At 38.1% G+C, this 23,420-nt stretch overlaps 1 protein-coding gene across 1 annotated transcript in view; it reads right to left on the bottom strand.

Annotated features, from left to right (window-relative positions):
- Nucleotides 1-1,406: 1,406 nt before the first annotated feature.
- Nucleotides 1,407-23,420, bottom strand: part of cnot6a (CCR4-NOT transcription complex, subunit 6a) — a 43,406-nt gene continuing 21,392 nt past the window's right edge. Inside the window, exons 4-7 of the mRNA XM_051934295.1 lie at nt 19,913-20,100; nt 16,386-16,619; nt 8,521-8,723; nt 1,407-5,384 (exon numbers count right to left, since the gene is read on the bottom strand). Coding sequence (XP_051790255.1) covers nt 5,172-5,384; nt 8,521-8,723; nt 16,386-16,619; nt 19,913-20,100 — 838 coding nt within the window. The 3' untranslated portion in view covers nt 1,407-5,171. The remainder of the gene's footprint in view (nt 5,385-8,520; nt 8,724-16,385; nt 16,620-19,912; nt 20,101-23,420) is intronic.

Below are 23,420 nucleotides of genomic sequence, written 5' to 3'. Positions count from 1 at the left end.
GGAGTGGTGGCTCTGAGGCTAAGGATCTGCGCTGGTACCCTGAAGGTTGCCGGTTCGAATCCCCGTCACTGCCAAAAGAGATCCTACTCTGCTGGGCCCTTGAGCAAGACCCTTATCCTGTAATTGCTCCAGGGGCACTGTACAATGGCTGACCCTGCGCTCTGACCCCAAGGGGTATGCGAAAACTAACAAATTTCTAATACGAGAAATCGTAAAAGACGAAATAAAGAAAAAAAAAAAAAGGTTTTATCTTATCCTTGCCAACCATTTGTGCACCGTTTTCTTCACGCCGTCATCTGTCTTGAATTGACGACCACCCAGATGTATTTTTTGTAGTGGGCCAAAAAGATGGAAATCACACGGTGCCAAATCTGGAGAATAAGGAGGATGTGGCAATACCTCAAATTTCAGTGTCTCCAGACAAGCCTTGATGTTCTTAGCTGTGTGTCATTGTCTTGCAGCCCACAAAAGGACTCTTTGAGACAAATGTCCCCACCACTTGGATTGACTACCAGGCTTCACGTTCGTCTCCAGCAAGTCAGAGTAACTTGCATTAGTGACTGTAGTACCCTTCGGCATGGAGTGTTCGACAATAACTCAGATGTATGAGTGGTGACAAGGACAAGACAAAACCTTTTATTCTGTTGGCACAGCAAGTGTATTGAGAAGGGTGAAGACGACACTGAGTAATGAATGACACTAATGATCAGTTTTGTGAAGTTCCGTTCCATTTTCTAACTTTAGCTTCACTCCCCCTCATATTTTTACTGTTATTAATGTATTTACAATTTTTTAACTTTTTGTTTTCTTCAGAAACCTGTTGGTGTCACCATTTCTATTTTTCATTATGTTATTTAAACTTGAAACATTTGAGCACAAAAAAATAACACATTAAGACAATTTAAAGAAAATGTGGAATATCCTTGCAACAGCCAAGAAATACTGCTTACCAAATAAATGTGTGCAGAATTAGCGCATTAGAAGGTTAGAATTTGTAGGAATTGCTTAATTTATGCAGGGTACCCAGAATCCTGCACCAGATCTGAAGCCCCGATTGTACTATATTTAAGAATATATATACAAGTTAAAAGAAAATCCGATACAGTGATGGGATCACTTCAGTATCTACTTACGTTCAGTGACAAGCTGGGGGTACTGTAGCTCTGTTTCAATGATGAAAAATTTCTAATAACAGCTATACAACTGTCAGAGCATGTGATTCTTATCTAAAAACAATACACAGAAACAGTTAGAGATGTATAAAGTCTAATGGAAATGTCTGAAATTCAAAAAAACGGGAAAACAAACCCTCATTTTGGTGAGAATGCAAAGCCCCAAAACCTTAACAGACATTTTTGTGAACAGCAGCACTCTTTATAGTAAAAAGATGTACAATACACAAAGGCTGAAACAGATAATAGAATTTATTGTTCAACCAGTAGTAGGAAAATACATAGGTGTAAAGGAAACAAGCTGACCCTGTATATAAACATAAAACTAGTTTAAAGATAACCAAGAACACTGTTAAAGATAACAGTAAATTGAAAATCCCTTGTTTACCATTAGGCCCATTAAAGTTCCTAATATTTAACTTTAAAAACAGCTGCCATTTTTATTTCTAATATAGATATAACATTCCTTTAAATTTTGTGCAAGGATTTTGCTGGTTTTCCATGAATGGTAAACAAGAGTTGGTCCAGTGCATTACATAGTGGAACATATATACCTTATACATGTACTTGTCAGCTGGCTAAAGAGATGGGATCCTGACCATTTAACTACGCTCTCTACTTTGCAAACAAAGTTGTGATAAGTTTCAGGTTCACGAAATCCTAAAGCAGATTAAAAATTAAACAGCAAAGCAGTGTAGATGAGAAATGTCCAAGAAAAAACTAAACACCTGGAGTGGAATATCAAGGACAGCCTACAAAACAAAAAAAAAAAAAACAAAACTGCAAACAATTTCCAAATTCTCACAAATGTAACAGTTGTTGCCAAATTTATTGAGCTCTTCTGGGCTGGTGTGTTAGCAAAAATAGCAATAACAAATAAATAAAGGACAAGGCTTAATAAATATTACTTTAAAATCTTCAATTTGTGTCACATTATGATAATGGCCAGAACGGACATAACTAATTTAGGTGGACATCAAAATGCTACTGCGGTGACCGCTTTCCTTTCAGAAGTGAAGTTAGACTGTACTCGGTATTGTAAACTATATACACGTCTGTCCATTCATTAGCGCAAAAAAAAAGAATGATGAACCACAATCTGTAGACTACCAAGATATTTACTCTTCAGACCTGTTTCAGTTACAGCACTGCGATGTATGATCACAGTGACGATTAAAGGCAAATAGGAGACTACTGCCACTTACTTGACTATTAGAGATCAGAGTATAACTTACAGACATTAACTGACAAACCATCACCTTGAACTGGTGCATATCTGGCCATAGCTTTCAATACCACTTGCGAAAGCTCATTTCTAGTAAAGTCTCATCTGCTGAAATAAGTAAAACAGGAACTAATGCCTACCTACCGACTTCACCTGCCTGAGCGATGAGACATGTGAGAAAATGCACAATAAAGCTGAAGTATTTTCAAACTCAGATTTTCATGTTTGGTGAGTAAGTCATAAAAAAAAAAAAATTAAAAAAAGGTTGTTCATTTACCCCCCCCCCCCCAATAAAAAGATTCAATTTTTTGCTGTTAGCAGCATTGCAAAGCTATAGTTTCGTCTGCTAACAATTGCAGGAAAAAAAAAAATAATGTGAATTTGGTCTTAAGTCTGTGAAAACAATGGAAAATCTGACCAATCGTAATACTATTGTACTGTATGATACACATTAAACAACACAATGTTTATGAAAGGAAACATGAGTAAACACTTTTTTTATTCACACTTTACAAAATAAACTACTTACTTAATCTACAACAATACTACCAGCATTTCAAGGTACTAATTATAAATTGGACATGTTTGCCATTTGTACAAACAAGGAAGGTATGGAAAATGCAGGTCATCAAAATGCTTCTCTAAAATTAATTGCAACATTTGGAACTCTCTCTTTTTTTTTTTTAAACATAGGGAAAAAAAAGTTAATGGAGCGTGTGAGATTTGCTTTCAAAATGCAGCTGCACAACAGACCTACATTAAGTGCTCAGCAATTGTTCTTCATTAAAATACAGTGCAGCCACCATGTCTATTTATTGTATGTCATAAATTTACAGCTTCCAAGATCTCACAGACCACCATACCCTGTTGTATTTGATTCCCTGCCAGCAGATGAAACAAAACAAGCTAGACCAGGCTTACATCTGGCTCAAAAGGACACAATATATTTAAAGCTCATTGACAATGCCTCCCTGCCTTTTAATAATAGCAATAGTTAAAAACAAAAACAAAAAAAAAAAAAACACACAAACATCAAAATCAGAAAACCATTCAGGCGAAGGTTAACTAAGCTAAAAGAACTGATACTTGGCCTTCTGTTATTACAGTATATGGAGATGGCACTATGTAACAAATTGAACACAGCACTGGTCTAGCTTAACAGAAATGCATGGTTTGGTCACCTCCATTCCCAAGCCCACTCAGCACCCCACCCCACCCCACTCCCAACACCCAAAAACACAAAAATTTATTGATTACCAGAATGGGGATGCAAATTGAAATTTTAGTCTTCTTAAACACTACCTTTAAAAAGTTTAAAAGCTCCTCCAAGGAATGATTTTTTTTTTCTTACAAGTTCAGCACACAATGATTCCGACAAAATATATCACATGATAAAGAAAGAGCATTCCTTGGTGAACAATCAAAGCACTGTGCAAAAAGACATAAGCAGTGCCAATGTCCGGCTGGTATAAAATTTCATTTGCCGTTTGCAACCTGACCAATATGGTATTTAATACTCCATGAGAAGAAACAAATGCCACAGCTTATACAAAAAAGTCTTCATAAAATTGTCACACGTTAACATTTGTTTTTTTAAAAAAAAACAAAACAAAACAAAATAAAACGAAAAGACGTTACACAGGTTTCTGCTGCTTGCACAGGCAGTGCTGTTTGAGAACAAAACAAGTGAGGCACACTTTTAAAAGGAATGAAATGAAACATTATGCAGTTTCCCTCCTGTGCTGCTAAAATTGCACATTTTAAACTATACAGTGTATTGTGTTCATGTTCATAAACTAACCCCAGAAAAAGAAAAAAAAATATGAAATTTTCTGTTTACCCTGGGCAGGATAAGGATATGGTATTAAAAAAAATGAACAAGCAGCACGATTTAGGACATTCAAAATCATTCACCATCCTTTAAAAAGAGTGAGGGAGGGAGGGAGAGGTTTAAAAATACACAAATAAGAGCACAACAGAAGCTGCCTTGACACATTATGTTAAATGAGTCATTTTGGGTTGGAATAAATCTGTATGCATGGAAATTAAAATTTCTTTAAAAGCAATGTTCTCAAAATAAAACTGTGGTACATAAAATGAATGTAACCCAGAACAGTGCAAATATTAGCAGAGAAAACCTGGTGTAACTCCTTTTCACAGGCTGGTTTTTCATTTAATAATACATGAAATAAATCTTAAAAAATTTAGCCTTAATTTACAATACAATCATTTTCACCCAAGTCAGATTTAATTTTTTTCACTTTAAAGTACAAAAATGCCATAAACTGGGTCTTTTGTGGTTCATATACAATCATTTAAAGCCTAAATCCAAATTAGTTCATACAAACAATTCTCTGAAAAATTTTTGAAGTACAAAATAACAATGGGTGTACAAGCCTCAAAATCGTGCTACATAAATATGTGCATGTGAATATTGAGTTATATGTCACATACACACACATGTCAAATACACATAGATAGATGGCATGGACATGGATGACAGGAAGAGACCAACAGCAGGTGCAAAGACATTAAAAGTAAAAACACCACCTACTTTTGGAGCGGTTTATTAGAATGTCAAGTATATGAAGGGGCTCAGACGGAAATATTGTGCCTGAAAAGACGACTTATTACTTTTATTTTTATATCTCTTTAAAACTGTTAATTAGAAAATAAATCCCTGTTGGCCATACTTCACTCTTGTATAACTTTCATTTTACAAGCTAGTTTACAATATAGTTCGTATGGGAGACCACTCTCCGTGTGGTTAGCAACTACCTCCGTCCAGGAAGGTGGACTCCATTCACTGATGGCAGATGGGGTAGTACGAGCTCCAGTTGTGCAAAAAGAGAGAAATGGTCAGAAGGTATGTGTGGATGAGGGCAACCGCTGATATTGTTCTCAATAAGCCAGTGGTGGTCCAGAGGCCCAAGAATTCCCAGTACATTAAGCTGAGGCTTGGAGTAAAAAATATAGTCGATTACACCCTGGTGAGATAAGGGGAGGAAAAAGGAAAAAATGTCAACATGCAGAAGACTTGAATCATTACATATATTTTATAAAGGCAATGGTGTACAATGAAAATAACTGCAATCAGTAATAACAGAACATATTTGGAAATGGCCAAAATCGACAGACTAAGTTTTCACTGCTTAATAATATCACACAACCCCCGGATTCTTTACCTTCTCACCTTTACTCAACTGAATTTTACAATTCCCTTATGTCCTTTTTTAATGAAAAAATCCAGAAGATTCATCAGTCTCTCTATACAGATTCCTCCAGTACTGCATTTGAATTTCACCCACCAACTCACTCATTTCCTCTTTTCAGCTTCCTACCTTCTCAGAAATCTCAGATCTTGTCTGTAAGTCTAAGCCATCCACCTGTCAAATGGACCCACTCCCTACAGATCTGGTCAAAGCCCCTCTCTGGTCCCTCTTATTTCTGCTATAATCCACTCTTCTCTCACTACTGGTACTGTTCCATCATCTTTTAAAACTGCTGCAATAACCCCAATACTGAAAAAACCTGGTGCCGATCCGACTAATTTCAGCAATTTCCATCCTATTTCTAATCTACCCTTCATTTACAAAATTCTTGAAAAAAATAGTAGCTATTCAACTTCATTTTCATTTTTCTCAAAATAATCTGTATGAACAGTTCCAGTCTGGTTTTCGTCCCCTCCACAGTACAGAAACAGCACTTATAAAAATGACTAATGACCTCCTTATGGCAGCGGATTCTGGTTTAATTACTATTCTCATCCTTCTTGATCAGAGTACAGCCTTTGACCCTTGTTGTCACACTACTCTTCTCAATAGATTATCTTCGATTGGCATTACCCACACACCACTAGATTGGTTCAGATCCTACCTCTCAGGCCGCACTCAGTTTGTTCAGCTTAAAACTTTCACATCCCAACCTACCGCTGTTACTTCTGGTGTTGTCCCAGGGCTCTGTTCTGGGGCCCCTCCTTTTCATTATTTACCTCCTTCCCCTTGGTAATATCTTTCGTAAATATAAAATTAGCTTCCACTGTTATGCTGATGACACCCAGCTTTATCTCACTAGCAAACCTACTGCTTCCTTTCCACCCTTCTCACTTACTGATTGCATAGCAGAAATCAAATCCTGGTTTTCTTCAAACTTTCTTAAATTAAATAGTGACAAAACTGAGGTTCTCCTCACTGGTAGAAAATCAACATTATCCAAAACTGATCATTAAGAGTCTGGGTGTCATCCTTGACAGTACTTTATCCCTTCAGTCCCACATCAATAATATCTCCCGGTCTGCATATTTCCACTTGCGTAACATTAATTGTATTCGCCCCTCCTTGACTCCCCACACCACTGCTATCCTTGTTCATAGCCTTGTCACTTCTCGCCTGGATTATTGCAATTCCCTTTCTTTGGTCTTTCTCGCAAATCTCTTTATAAGCTTCAACTGGTCCAGAATTCAGCTGCCCGCATCAATACTAGAACCCCCTCTATTCACCATTTCACTCCCATTTTGCAGCAGCTTCATTGGCTTCCAGTTCAGTTCCGAATTCAATTCAAAATTCTCCTACTAACTTTTAAGGCTCTCCACAACCTTGCCCCTCCATATCTGTCTGACCTCCTCCATGTTGCCATTCCCTCCCGCACCCTCAGATCCTCTTCCTCCATCCACTTGACTGTCCCCTTCGTCCGTCTTACCACTACATTCAGTTGCTCTGCTCCCCAGCTTTGGAATTCACTACCACCTGAGCTTAGAAATATTGAATCATTTTCACTTTTCAAATCTAAACTTAAAACTCATTTGTTTAAGACTGCTTTTTCTCTTTGATTACAATTGCTCTGTCCGATTTTATCTTCTGTGTTTTACTTTTGTTTATAATCTGTGTTTTTTCTATTGTTCGGTGTCCTTCAGTGTTTAGAAAGGCACCTACAAATAAAATGTATTATTATTATTATATCTAAATTAAACCAACCAACTTAAATTGGGTGAATCGACTTTTCTAAACCAAGATAACATTGACATCAAGTGTGCAATTACACAATGAAGATGGGAACGTCTGTCTCATGATTACTGCTGTATTCTAAAATGCTCAAAATAAAATGTGGAGATTTTTTTTTTTGTAAAACCAAAAGCTTACAAGACGCGGAAGATTAAAGTAATATATATACACAACTATTACTTAACCTTTTGTGGTTTCTTCCCGATTTTGGATGGTCTAATTCAAATAAAAAAAAAAAAAAAAAAAAAAAGCAATAAAAAAGCTCAGATTACACCAAGGATGGCAAACCTTGGCATGACTCCACAAAGCAGAAAGACCAGAGGTTTGTATAGGAAATTAATATGCTTAGCAAACACCAAACGGTGCAACTGAGTAAGAAAAAAAAGGATGAAAGGCATTTCATTTTTTTAAATTATGGAATTAGACATCTCATATCACTGCTTTAGAAAAACACCATCCTAATAAAAACAACAAAATAAGATCCAATAATAAGGGCACAAGGTAGAGACTGAAAGCCTAATCATCACCGCTAAGGAAAAGGCACTCAACACCAGATACCACCAGTGGAACATCTAAAAGCAACAGGCCAAAGGCGAGTGTAGATTGGTCATCAAGGCTGAACAGATGATCAGCCACATCTTCGCCAGGTGGGCAAGGCTGGCTTCTAGCAAACACATAAACCAGCACAACAAGGCTGCTGGCTGGCTATTCACATTGGTCAATCTGAGGCAGGGTAGAAATGGTACCAGCACATGCTACAAAGGCTGTTGTCAACACAGGAGACACTACCATCATGTGGGACATGGCAGTGTAAACCAATCATACTATGTTAGCAAAACTTCCTAAGAAGCAAAGAGAGAAGCGATGCCTGCTGGCTGATGTAGTGTTCCCAGATGAAAACCACATTATGTTTAAAGAAGCTGAAAAGCAAAGCAAATATAAAGATCTGGAGATTGAGATCAGCAGGGTGTAGTGCACCAAGACCAGAATAGCGTCTGTGGTGGTAGGAGCTCTAGGTACCATCAAGAAAGGATTCAACATGAACGTGCAGGAGTTGCCAGGAACACCACACAGCCTAAGAAGTGCAGAAGACTGCAGTGAAAACACACAGTAAATGTTTTACCTTAAAGTCAAAAGTGTAATTCGTGTAAGGCATCAGGCCATTCTCATAGGCACTCTTCAGCTTGAAACCATGAGTAATCCTTCCATTGGAAGTTCCGTTCTTTCCATTACAGTTGAAGTTGGTAAGACAGTCACTGTACCGAAGCTCTTTAAAATCTTTGTGTGTTATATCTACTCCCCCAGTAGTCAAGTACTCCACAACACCTAAAAATAAAGACAAATTATAAATTTGCAGTTACATACACTATGAACATTTACTACAATCAATTTTAAAGCTCTCCAGTGTTAGGACAATTATTATTCCCGAACAATGAAGCATTAAATCAACTAGCAATAGTAAATCAGTGTTCTTATTGGCCACTCTATAAAATACTATGATTATTATTCAAAAAAGATGCTTTTTGCAATGAACTATCAATATCACCCAAGAAAATGTTAAAATTCTCTGCTTATTTTCTGGGAGAATGTTAAATACATCCTATGCACAAAGTAATTTTTTAAAAAATTATTAACCTCCTTGGCATTCATCCCAAGACTCTCTCTGGCTTGGAATTCTATGAACGTACACTAAAGCCTGAGTGTTTCTTGGGGTTAGTTATAAGGATTTAACGTACAGTGTTAACCCCAAATAACGCATTTGGCAGTGATGTAGTGGATGAAATAACATGCTGCCAAAAAAAAAAAAAAAAAAAAAAAAAGAATATTTCTATGTGTGAATATTTATGAGGGGAGTGGAATCTTAAAATAAAACAAACATGAAACTGAAACATCAAGCAATAGTGATGACAATGTCAACTGATCATCAAATGTTCACACAGATTTTGAAACTGACACATACGGTACTATATGGCTAAACTGCCGTGAAATGCCTGGTGACTTTGTTTGCATGAAAGTTTACCATGGTGCAAGTAGGTGTGTGGCAAAAAGGTAAAATGATTGTGATTAACTGGAAGGACAAGAGAGACGTCAGACCTCTAAGCATTACTCACAATGCAGAAACAATGTTTATGTAAGGGGAAATGTGGAAGTCACTCAGCCTTGCGCTGTGGTAGCCTACGATAACACAATGGGTTCATGATTATAAGGCACAGACATTCAGCTCTGTCATGTGTAACAGTAAAATTATTAGAAAAGTATGCAAAGAAACACACTTCTACTATCCTGACTGCAACATTGGGTTATGTGTTGGCAGCCATTTCAAAACATATCACACAAAGGACATGTACTAAATCTGCATCAGAACAGCAGTGGTCACGTGACAGACATTTCCTATTGTACAGTAATCCCTCGCTATATCGCGCTTCGACTTTCGCGGCTTCACTCTATCGTGGATTTTATATGTAAGCATATTTAAATATATATCGCGGATTTTTTGCTGGTTCGCGGATTTCTGCGTACAATGGGTCTTTTAATTTCTGGTACATGCTTCCTCAGTTGGTTTGCCCAGTTGATTTCATACAAGGGACGCTATTGGCAGATGGCTGAGAAGCTACCCAACCAGAGCGCGTATTACCTATTAAATAAAACTCCTCAAATATATTGTGACCATGGGGGCTGTTCGCACCCCTAGAAGATACGGCCACTCCTCAAAAAACACTGAAAGATTACCTTCACATTGCTCTCTTCCTTGCTGGGCTTAAATGTGGCTGTTTTGTCAAGCGATATGCTTCCTGCATGGTGCTTCGCATACTTAAAAGCTCGAATGGCACGTATTGATTTTTAATTGTTTGTTTTTCTCTGTCTCTCTCTCTCTCTCTCTGACATTCTGTGCTCCTGACTGAGGGGGTGTGCGCAGGGGGGGCTGTTCGCACCACTAGATGATACAGACGCTCCTCTAAAAAAAATGCTGAAAGGCTACCTTTACACTGCTCCCTTCCTAGCAGCTGTGTTGTCCGGTGGTGCTTCGCATACTTAAAAGCCCAAACAGCCCTATTGATTTGTTTGCTTTTCTCTCTCTCTCTCTCTGACATTCTCTGCTCCTGACGCGCACTCCTTTGAAGAGGAAGATATGTTTGCATTCTTTTAATTGTGAGACGGAACTATCATCTCTGTCTTGTCATGGAGCACAGTTTAAACTTTTGAAAAAGAGACAAATGTTTGTTTGCAGTGTTTGAATAAAGTTCCTGTCTCTCTACAACCTCCTGTGTTTCTGTGCAAATCAGTGACCCAAGCATGACAATATAAAAATAACCATATAAACATACGGTTTCTACTTCGCGGATTTTCACCTTTCGCAGGGGGGTCTGGAACGCAACCCCCGCGATAGAGGAGGGATTACTGTATTTATCTTGATGTTTGGTATTTACATGTTTCTGCTGCACAACATTTTTTTTCTGGTTGAAAAAAAATTCAATGTTTTGTTAAGTTTGTTTTTCTGGGGGTAAACCTAATGCTAAGAAAGGTGAAATTTGTGAGAAAGCAACATCAACATTTTGAAACACCATGGCACTCTACTGATTGCACCTTGTGCTCCTATAATTTTCCCCGACAGAAGTCGACGATACTGAAGAAAACACACATCTCCACATATGCTCGTCCAATTCTACAAAGGCACAATGGAGTCTGCCCTCACTGGCTACATTACATCATGGTGCAACACACTTACAGCTCAGGACTGCAATAAACCTCAGAAGGTGACGAAATTGGCGCAGAACATTAACATAATTCTGCACTGTGCTAGTAATTTCCTTGGGTGGATAATCAAAAAAAATATTGGATCTGAATCTAAAAATGATGCTCTGCAGTGCTGATTTTGTAAGTGGTCAAAGATTTGCAGATGTGTACTAAAATAATGTGAATTATACATTTTTTGCATTTGTAGTTTATATTGCATGCTTATTGTTTCACATCTATGTCAACAGTGATACAAAAAATTAGCAAAAACCAAGTATTATGCTGAAAATCAATCATCATGCTCTCTTTTAAATTCTAACTTTAGAGAACAATGCACTTATTAGAAATTCATTACATATCAGGATCTGCACCCTTCATGTATTATGGTGAAGAATGAGCCATGTCAGTCACGGCATGATGTCTACCCATGACTCAACAGATGATCATCTTTCACATTAACATCAGAAGAAAAAGTTGCCACTGAGGAGCAACTGTGAAGTAGAATTGCAGAGTTTCCAAAAATCATACACACTGCAGAGATTAGTTACAGGTGAGTTGAACCCAATCTGTTGGAAGAATGTTGACTCCTAAAATGAAGCGTTACCTCAATGTTCCAAGGAAAATCTTCAGCTAATGAACTCTGATTCTGTAAAATTTAAGAAGCGCTTCATAACTGAGGAAAAAATAGATCTATTGCAGTGACTCCTACATATAACAGAGTTTATGTGACCGACCATCCAGCACCAGATATGACTGAAGGGAAGTGAGACAACACTGTCATGTTTTAATGAAAACACTTGAATATTCAAAAACAAGGATGGGGGGAAAAAAAGTGAAACCATTACAATAGTAATTATTGGGACCTCAAACAAAATACTTCCTGTAGTTACTAACTAGAGTCTGAAGCATTTAGGACATATATTGGCTTTTTTCTTTTTACGCAACTCTTTCAGTTAATTTCTGGAATGTCTTGTCTGAATCGCTTGCTTCAGATCACATCATAGTAAATCTAAAAGACAGTTAGAATTGTCAAGTCCGAGTTTCCATCATTGATTTAGTTTGTACATGGTGGCTGTTTTGCTCTTAAGACTGTACTTCCTTTGAGCTGCAAAAGATGATCAAATTATCTTCTACAGAACTTCCTGTTACATCTTGGAATTCATTGTTCCTTCAATGATTGTCAGCCATTTAACCTTTTAGATAGCAAAGCAGCACCATACCACAACACCTTTCTCTAATGGTCCACTGTTGTGGTGACATTTGGTGTATGCAGCAGAGGCAGAAATGAAAAGGTAAATTAGTAAACATCCATGCTGTGCTTTGAAAAAGTATAAGCAGAACATCCATAGCAGTAAAACAGATTGAGCCATACTAAAGTCATATATATATATATATATATATATATATATATATATATATATATATATATATATATATGCCAAAACATTATGATCACCTGCCTAATATACTTCTGCTCCTCTGTGTGCCACCAAAACAGCTCTGACCTGCTGTAGCATGGACTCTACAAGATCTCAAATCCCTGTGGTATTTCACCAGGAGGCTGGCAGCAGATCCTCTAACTCCTACAAGGTGTGAGCTGGGGACGCATCCCATAGATACTAAACTGGATTGGGCACCGAAAAATTTGAACCCTGCCCAAGAACATCATAATCTGTCCGACAGCATGTCTTTTTCTTTCAGTGCATTCTAGTGCCAAGTTTTCCCTAGATAAATGATGCAACAGAATGCAACAGACAATGGGACTCATCAGATTGGGTTCCTTTGTTTGAACCCTGCCCAAGAACATCACACACTGTCCAACAGCATGTCTTTTTCTTTCAGTACATTCTAGTGCCAACTTTTCCCTAGGTAAACAGAATGCAATAGACAATAGGACTCATCAGATTGGGTTTCTTTGATCCAAGGTCCAGTTCTGATACTCAGGTGCCCACTGGTGCCTATACACCACTGTGCTTTCAATATTGAACAGGCATTAGCATGGGCACCCTATGACTACAAAGATAGTAGTCCCAAACACAGCAGGTTTTAATGTACTGTGTCTCGTGACACATTACTCTGTTAACCATCATTAAAATAAATTTCACTTTGTGCCCTAGTAGTTCTTTCTGTTGGTTTATACCAGGTAGGACAGCCTTTGCTGATCTCTTGTAACGAATGATGAATCTTGGATGCCCAACCTCTTACCACTAGTTTTTCCCTCCTCAGATTACTGTTGGTAGGTTCTCACCATGTCTGACCATGAACACCTTACAAGCTTTGCCAATTTCAGAAATGCCCTGGGTCATCTCACCTTATAAATTAGGTCCTTATCAAAATCAATGAAGTCTATACAACCTAACCATTTCTTTTACATTTAATACTTTGATGATGAGCACGTAACGCAAGCTCACCGTTGAGTATATCCTTGCTCTTAATATGCGCCATCGTTACAAGATAATAAAAGTGGTCATAATGTTTTGACTCATCAGTATACACATACACACACAAATAGAAATGGTATACTATATATGGCAATTACATTTGAAACTGTAATTATGTACACTCCTAGGAAATGCATGGTAAGCAAGTAACCAGAATCATCCTTAACTACAAGGCTACATTTTTAACTGATATTTTATCAATTTTAAAACTCAAATTAGAGACAGAAAGGACTTTAACAGAGAGAAAAAGCTTACAGTTTTGCAAATATGGTGCAAATGGTACTGACAACCAAACTGCAAAAACCTTTTTGATCATGCTGACATTAGTCAAACACAACCTGCACCAGCACACACAATCAAATGTTAAACTTTCTCAAACTGTCAGTAAATACTAAATGCAGCTGTGAATAATGTTAATTTGGTTAACATGCTGCATTCACAGGCAGCATATCTAAAATGCACACACAAAAGGTTGAGCACACTCTCATGTAAACATTTTTGCTGTACAAACCTTGCTCCCAGGACAAACCATACAGTTATAATTGGCAGTTTTCAGCTTACATGGTCAGTATAACCACAGAAGGCACGCACATAAAGGCAGAATAAAAATGAAATGTTTATAACTATTCAGTTAGAATAAAAGAGTGCCCTAGCTCATGAAATTAGGCAGTTAATCTGGACACTTTTGAAGTGGTCCCAGGAAATGACTACACAGAAGGTACAAGTGTATATAGAGTGTGAGCCAAAATGAAGTACCACAATTCTCAAAGTCATGGCACGAGGCAGACACGGCCAAGTGGGTTGGGGGTCTTTTGATTGGCGATCCCTTGTAGTTTTCAGTCGGCCACATGCCTTGGTCCGGTGAGCACCGTGCTTTTGCTGTCTTCAAAAACAACTAGTCTATCATCACTACACAATGCGCCTTCCGAATGCACTTCAGCATTCCTCCAAACGGTGACGTTCCAAATCGGGAAAATAATTCTTCAGTGTGTGGCTAAATTTAGACGGACGGATACAACATCGAAAAGAAAATCTCCAGGCCGTCCTCGGGGACTGTACAAACGCCTGAAAACATCCAATCTGTATGGGCATCCATTTTGCATTCTCCTAAATGTACAGCATGCAAACCTGCTTCTGCCTTAGGCATTTCCAACAAGTCCGAGGATGATTTTGCATGAGGACTTTAATTTCCATCCAAACGAAATGAAGGCAATGCAGCAACTCACTGAGAGAGACTGAAGAGCCATAGAGAGTTGTGCACCAACACTCTGCAAACCGTTCATCGAGATGCCACCATCATGTGCAGCAAACATGGCACACATCCATTTGAATGGTTGTGTAAATAAGCAAAACTTTCGCTATTGGGCTAAAACCAACCCTCATGAACTTCATTAGAGACCCATGAACAGTGAGCGTGTTACAGTTTGGTGCGCCGTTAAAGAATTTGCCATTGTAAGCCCATACTTTTTTGAGGAGGGCAGGAGCAATGGTCACTGTCGCTTCAGAAAGTTACATTGAAATGGCAGAGAACTTTTGGCATTTAGCAAGAGAACCTGCTGGCCATGCTCTCTTTCCCAGGGTGGGGGTTGATTTATTTTCGGTCCTATTTTTGTAAAAATGGATCTATTTGTATGGAATGTTGCGTGATTTCAATAAAATCAATAAAATTAAAAGAGAAATGGATGTGGTGGATGCCTGGTTTCAACAGGATGGAGCAACAGCTCATACAGCACGGAGACCATGCAAAGTTTAGTGAGAGATGTTTGCGGGAAAGCTGACATCCTTGCGTGGTAATTTCGGGTGGCCTTCATTTTCGCCTGATCTCGCTCCATGCAGTTTCTTCCTGTGGCGCTATCTCAAATCGAAAGTATACATACACCGACCTCAAAACCTTGAAGCCCTCAAGGATGCTATTCGCCACAAAATCACCGTTATTCCCCTTGAAATGGCCGAACGAATCTATTTTGTATACCCATTCTTGTGTTGTAACGAAATTTTTTTTTTTAACTTGTAGCATCTTTGTAAAATAAGCTTTTGAAATGTGGTACTTCTTTTTGGCTCACCCTGTACCATATAGGCAGAAAGCAAAAATGGTCAGGTGGTGATCAGACCTCTTACTTTAATAATTTATAATCCCTGCTAACTCCAAACAGTACATTGCTCATTTATCATCTTCAACAATTAAGAAGGCCAAAAAAAAAAATTACACATATTCACACTCTGGAGTGTTTAATGACACATGTTGTAAAAGTGAGAAAGTGAACCTTCCTTTAAGAATTCTCTTCTCAAAACTACTGTTGTACAGCTGATGATTTGGGTATACTAATAGGTAGCAATTTATTTTGGCTTTAAATGTGTAAAGTGCATAAATACTGAACAATGTTACTAATGAGACTCAACAAATGTACACACTATGTAAACATCACGTGTGCACTTCAAAGACAAACAAGCTATTTTTTGAGAGTCAAATCATTTCGGTTGCCACTTTTATTCCAACTGCTAATTAACTGCTATTACACACACACACACACACACACAAACTGTTTACCCATCTAAAATGGGTTTAAATCTAAGTAATCAACATAAACTTTCATGTTAAAGATTGCAGTGCACCATGCAATGCACAAGTCTCTTTTTATATCGCATTTAGAAAGCACAATTAATAAAAACAGTGTTAAGATTTGTAATGCACCATCTTTTGGAATGACAAGAGACATAGCACCTGGAAGGACACACAGACACTTATCCTTTAAGGTGAATATAACACGTCACACATACACATATCTTCATCAAAGGAAAAAGGTGCTCTTACCAGAATCTGGCAAGGAGTTAAGATCCGCACACAGTACAAGTGGAATGGCATTAGTTTCACCAGAGACTGAAGATAGTTTTAGACTGCGAGAAGCCTTGTCTATAATGTTTTTCACCTCAGAAAGGAACATCATTGTCTGGACCAATTTCACATCAGAATATTCTGGATCCCAATGCATATGAGCATTGGCCACTAGAATCAGCTGCCGTTCAATTCCATGGAGGGGTTTCCCAGCTTCGAAGAAGAGGGGGCGAAAAAAAGAATTAAAGTTGAATACAGAAGCAAAATAACACAAAAGAGTTAGTACAAGAACCTTTTGGTAAAACAGCACAAGCAGTTCTAATATTTGTTCAAGCAATACTAAAAATTGCTAAACGAAATCGTGCTCTCCTTGTAATTCAAGGCTTGTTTATAACTCATGGACAAATATTTCACTGGTAATAAATGAATAGAAATGTATTTTCAATACACAAACTGATTAGCCTGATTATTATTATTATTATTATTATTTTAAACTACCTATAACAAAACCTGAAATTACGTTGATTTATCAACCTGAAATAACAAAAACTTTTGTTTGATAACCCCACAACACAATATCTAAATGCTCATAAAAATGATCTTCTGGTGTGACACACTAAATTTGCTATGCTCAAATAAAGATCTGATTTCATTTTGCACAAATACTGTAAATTAAGTACCATGGGGAAAATTTTACAAAAAAGCAAGCTAGCCTAAGCCTGTAATAAAACCCCTTGCATAGCTGCACTCCTTATTTACAGTATATCTTTATCATACTTAAAACTGCTGAATATTGCCTTGCATCACAACATTATCACCTATTTGTAATGATTTTGAGCTCACATATCCATATTTGGGTAGATCACTGATCTGTAGTAAGGCAGGTGACTTCTGCCCTGTTGTCTCTTCAACAGAAGCTGAGCACATAAATAAATTTCTAAAAGAAAAGGTGCAATTGATCAAACGGGAGAGATTAAAATAAATCAGATTTTTCAATCCGCACGTAAAAATCAAACCTGGCTTAATAATTGGGCTCCTTATTCACTGCAGTCTTTGTTCAGCTGATAAGGTTAATTGATAGTGTGGCACACCACTCTCCTACCTATTTCTGAATTCTACCACATTTACACTTAAGTTTTTGTCATTTTACACTCCCATCTGCCATAGAACTGAGACAGAATCCAAGTATACTGTACTGTGCTACAACATATATATATATATATATATATATATATATATATATATATATATATATATATATATATATATATATATATATGTCCATAAATATTTGGACAGAGACAACTTTTTTCAAATTTTGGTTCTGTACATTACCACAATGAATTTTAAATGAAACAACTCAGATGCAGTTGAAGTGCAGACTTTCAGCTTTAAGTACGTGGGGTAAACAAAACGATTGCATAAAAATGTAAGGCAACTAAAGCATTTTTTAACACAATCCATTTCAGGGGCTCAAAACTAATTGGACAATTGACTCCAAGGCTTTTTCATGGGCAGGTGCGGGCAAGTCCGTCGTTATGTCCTTATCAATTAAGCAGATAAAAGGCCTGGAGTTGATTTGAGGTGTGGTGCTTACATGTGCAAGCTTTTGCTATGAACAGACAACATGCAGTCAAAGGAGCTCTCCATGCAGGTGAAAGAAGCCATCCTTAAGCTGTGAAAACAGAAAAAACCCATCCGAGAAATTGCTACAATATTACGAGTGGCAAAATTTACAGTTTGCTACATCCTGATAAAGAAAGCAAGCACTGGTGAACTCAGCAACACAAAAAGACCTGGACGTTCACAGAAGACAACGCAGATCGCAGAATCATTTCCATGGTGAAGAGAAACCCCTTCACAACAGCCAACCAAGTGAACAACACTCTCCAGGGGGTAGGCGTATCGAACCAAGTCTACCATAAAGAGAAGACTGCATGAAAGTAAATACAGAGGGTGTACTGCAAGGTGCAAGCCACTCATAAGCCTCAAGAATAGAAAGGCTAGATTGGACTTTGATAAAGAACATCTAAAAAAGCCAGCACAGTTCTGGAAAAACATTCTTTGGACAGATGAAACCAAGATCAACCTCTACCAGAATGATGGCAAGAAAAAAGTATGGAGAAGACATGGAACAGCTCATTATCCAAAGCATACCACATCATCTGTAAAACACAGTGGAGGCAGTGTGATGGCTTAGGTGTGCATGGCTACCAGTGGCACTGGGACACTAGTGTTTATTGATGATGTGACACAGGACAGAAGCAGCCAAATGAATTCTGAGGTGTTCACAGACATACTGTCTGCTTAAATCCAGCTAAATGCAGTCAAATTGATTGTCCATCTGTATAATGAAACGCCGCCCAATGACCCAAAACATACAGCCAAAGCAACCCAGGAGTTTATTAAAGCAAAGAAGTGGAAAATTCTTGAATGGCCAAGTAAGTCAACCCAAATCTTAACCCAACTGAGCAGGCATTTCACTTGTTGAAGACTAAACTTCAGACAGAAAGGCCCACAAACAAACAGCAACTGAAAGTCGCTGCAGTAAAGGCCTGGCAGAGCATTAAAAAGGAGAAAACCCAGCATCTGGTGATGTCCATGAGTTCAAGACTTCAGGCTGTCATTGCCAGCAAAGGGTTTTCAACCAAGTATTAGAAATGAACATTTTATTTCCAGTTATTTAATTTGTTCAATTACTTTTGAGCCCCTGAAATGAAGGGATTGTGTTAAAAAAAAATGCTTTAGTTGCCTCACATTTTTATACAATCGTTTTGTTCACCCCACTGAATTAAAGCTGAAAGTCTGCACTTCAACTGCATCTGAGTTGTTTCATTTAAAATTCATTGTGGTAATGTACAGAACCAAAATTAGGAAAAGGTTGTCTCTGTCCAAATATTTATGGACCTAACTGTATACTTGCTTTGCTATATATATATATATTTACAGACAGCAGACTAAAAGAAATGAAATGTTTAGTTACCGTTTAGCAGAAAAATATTAGTATTTAACTTAAAGTACAGCAAGTATCCTTGTGCAAGGGTGAAGGGAAAAACTAAAAAGAAGAAAACTAATCATTCAGAGGGAGAAGTGTAAACATTCTATATGCCCTAAAATTGTTAGTACAGTTATGCCTATTGCCTTAGCATTTCTCCATAATTTTTTAAAGAGGACCATATTTTCCTATAAATTCTGTTTAGTTATAGCTGATAAGTATAATGTGTGTTTTCTTTTAAAGAAATGAAAGGCCATTAAGACCTTACAAATCAAGATTGAGGTAATTTAGATTCTTCTAATGACTACCTCTTCGTTCCACTAATACTGTACATTGTTAGAATGGATGCAAGGCTATCAAGATTGAAAATTTCATTAAAAGCATTAAACAAATGGGAACTTATATATCTGGGTATTTAGGTACCAAAGAGGCAAGTATAAATTAGGATTACTTAAAGGAAATTTCCCAATATTGCATATAATTGAAAAATGGTATTATAATGCTGACTTACAAGACAGTTCCATGAGCTCTTTCCGTAGCTCCAACAGTACAGCCACACCTATGTTGTCCTTAGTCATGACTCTGTTTAACATGGGTTCTGAACCTTCCGAGTTGGCCATTGCCAGTTGGTTGAATTCAACAGTATGTTTTTGGACCAAGTTAAATCTGAAGTAGAAATTAACATACAAAAATATACATCTTCATTTTCAACATGGCGTCAATAGAGTATGTCATGAAGACTGAACATTTCATTACATAGTGAGTGGGAAATATTACAAAGTTAACCAGTTTAAACCAATTTCAACAAGCAAAAACCTAAAATTAAGGAAAAACAAAACAAAGAAAAATGTAAATGTCAAATAAGAAACCAAAGATTAGATAACGTAACACACTCCCCTGCCTCCCCAAGCAATACACTGGTAAAGTAAATAGCAGTAAACTCATTTATTCAGACTGACAAGGACACAGGGAAGCTGGAGCCTTTCCCAGCAATCACTGTGTGCAAGGCAGTAACAGGACATGGACCAGTGGTGTGATGGTTAGTTCACCAGAGTGAAAACACACACACTTGAGGCCAGTGTAGTGACATCAGTTCAGCTAACCTGCATGTTTTTTGACTGTGAAATGAAACCACAAAACCTGAAGGAAACACATAAGACATAGAAAGAAAATGCACGCTGCACACATACAGTGAAAAACATGAAACATACATGAAAAAAATCCAGAAGATTCATCAGTCTCCCTATACGGATTCCTCCAGTACTGCATTTGAATTTCACCCACCAACTCACTCATTTTCCTCTTTTCAGCTTCCTACTTTCTCAGAAATCTCAGATCTTGTCTGTACGTCTAAGCCATCCACCTGTCAACTGGGCCCACTCCCTACAGTTCTGGTCAAAGCCTGCCTCCCCTCTCTGGTTCCTCTTATTTCTGCTATAATCCACTCTTCTCTCACTACTGGTACTGTTCCATCATCTTTTAAAACTGCTGCAATAACCCCAATACTGAAAAAACCTGCTGCAGATCAGACTATTTTCAGTAATTTTTGTCCTATTTCTAATCTACCCTTCATTTACAAAATTATTGAAAAAATAGTGGCTATTCAACTTCATTCTCATTTATCTCAAAATAATCTGTATGAACAATTCCAGTCTGGTTTTCGTCCCCTCCACAGTACAGAAACAGCACTTATAAAAATGACCAATGACCACCTTATGGCAGCTGATTCTGGTTTAATTACTATTCTCATCTTCCTTGATCTGAGTGCAGCCTTTGACACTATTTGTCACACTACTCTTCTCAATAGATTATCTTCGATTGGCATTACCCACACATCACTAGATTGGTTCAGATCCTACCTCTCAGGCCGCACTCAGTTTGTTCAGCTTAAAACCTTCACATCCCAACCCACCGCTGTTACTTCTGGTGTTGTCCCAAGGCTCTGACCTGGGGCCCCTCCTTTTCATTATTTACCTCCTTCCCCTTGGTAATATCTTTCGTAAATATAAAATTAGCTTCCACTGTTATGCTGATGACACCCAGCTCTATTTCACTAGCAAACATACTGCTTCCTTTCCACCCTCCTCACTTATTGATTGCATAGCAGAAATCAAATCCTGGTTTCTTCAAATTTTCTTAAATTAAATAGTGACAAAAATGAGGTTCTCCTCATTGGTACATAAATCAACATTATCCAAAACTGATCATTTTTCATTTGTTACTGATAATTCCTCTGTCTCCCCTTCCCCACAGGTTAAGAGTCTGGGTGTCATCCTTGACAGTACTTTATCCTTTCAATCCCACATCAATAACATCTCCCGGTCTGCATATTTCCACTTGTGTAACATTAATCGTATTCGCCCCTGCTTGACTCCCCACACCACTTCTATCCTTGCTCATAGCCTTGTCACTTCTCATCTGGATTATTGCAATTCCCTTTTCTTTGGTCTTTCTCGCAAATCTCTTTATAAGCTTCAACTGGTCCAGAATTCAGCTGCCTACATCATTACTAGAACCCCCCCCTCTATTCACCATATCACTCCCGTTTTGCAGCAGCTTCACTGGCTTCCAGTTCAGTTCTGAATTCAATTCAAAATTCTTCTGTTAACTTTTAAGGCTCTCCACAACCTCGCCCCTCCATATCTGTCTGACATCCTCCATGTTGCCATTCCTTCCCGTACCCTTAGATCCTCTTCCTCCATCCACTTGACTGTCCCCTTCATCCATCTTACCACTGTGGGGAGCAGATCATTCAGTTGCTCTGCTCCCCAGCTCTGGAACTCACTACCATCTGAGCTTAGAAATAATGAATCGTTTTCACTTTTCAAATCTAAACTTAAAACTCATTTGTTTAAGACGGCTTTTTCTCTTTGATTACAATTGCTTGGTCTGATTTTCATTTTTGTATTTTAGTTTTGTTTATAATCTGTGCTTTATCTATTGTTCGGTGTCCTTGAGTGTTTAGAAAGGCACCTACAAATAAATAAAATTTATTATTATTAAATAGTCAAAGAATACCAATACTTCTGGCTGCATCTGAATACTGCAATGGAAGACTACAAACATGCATTGTACATGGATGAAACCACAACACTGCAACTCAACAGTATGTGTGGGTAGGGGTTTACAGTACTATTTTTAGGTAGCGAAACAACTACAATTGACTTTTAGTAGCTAATGTGGTGTGCCCTTCTACAGTGCATCCGGAAAGTATTCACAGCGCATCACTTTTCCCACATTTTGTTATTTTACAGCCTTATTCCAAAATGGATTAAATTCCTTTTTTTCCTCAGAATTCTACACACAACACCCCATAATGACAACGTGAAGAAAGTCTACGAGATTTTTGCAAATTTATTAAAAATAAAAAAATTGAGAAAGCAGATGTACATAAGTACTCACAGCCTTTGCCATGAAGCTCAAAATTGAGCTCAGGTGCATCCTGTTTCCTCTGATCATCCTTGAGATGTTTCTGCAGCTTAATTGGAGTCCACCTGTGGTAAATTCAGTTGATTGCACATGATTCGGAAAGGCACACACCTGTCTATATAAGGTCCCACAGTTGACAGTTCATGTCAGAGCACAAACCAAGCATGAAGTCAAAGGAATTGTCTGTAGACCTCCGAGACAGGATTGTCTCGAGGCACAAATCTGGAGAAGGTTACAGAAACATTTCTGTTGCTTTGAAGGTCCCAGTGAGCATAGTGGCCTCGATTATCCATAAGTGGAAGAAGTTCGAAACCTCCAGGACTCTTCCTAGAGCTGGCCGGCCATCTAAACTGAGCAATCGGGGGAGAAGGGCCTTAGTCAGGGAGGTGACCAAGAACCCGGTGGTCACTCTGTCAGAGCTCCAGACGTCCTCTGTGGAGAGAGGAAAACCTTCCAGAAGGACAACCATCTCTGCAGCAATCCACCAATCAGGCCTGTATGGTTGAGTGGCCAGACGGAAGCCACTTCTTAGTAAAAGGCACATGGCAGGCCCACCTGGGAGTTTGCCAAAAGGCACCTGAAGGACTCTC

Source organism: Erpetoichthys calabaricus, chromosome 11 (genome assembly GCF_900747795.2).
Source record: "Erpetoichthys calabaricus chromosome 11, fErpCal1.3, whole genome shotgun sequence".
NCBI classification, from domain to species: Eukaryota; Metazoa; Chordata; class Cladistia; order Polypteriformes; family Polypteridae; genus Erpetoichthys; species Erpetoichthys calabaricus.
This window is presented reverse-complemented; position numbering and strand designations above follow the sequence as displayed.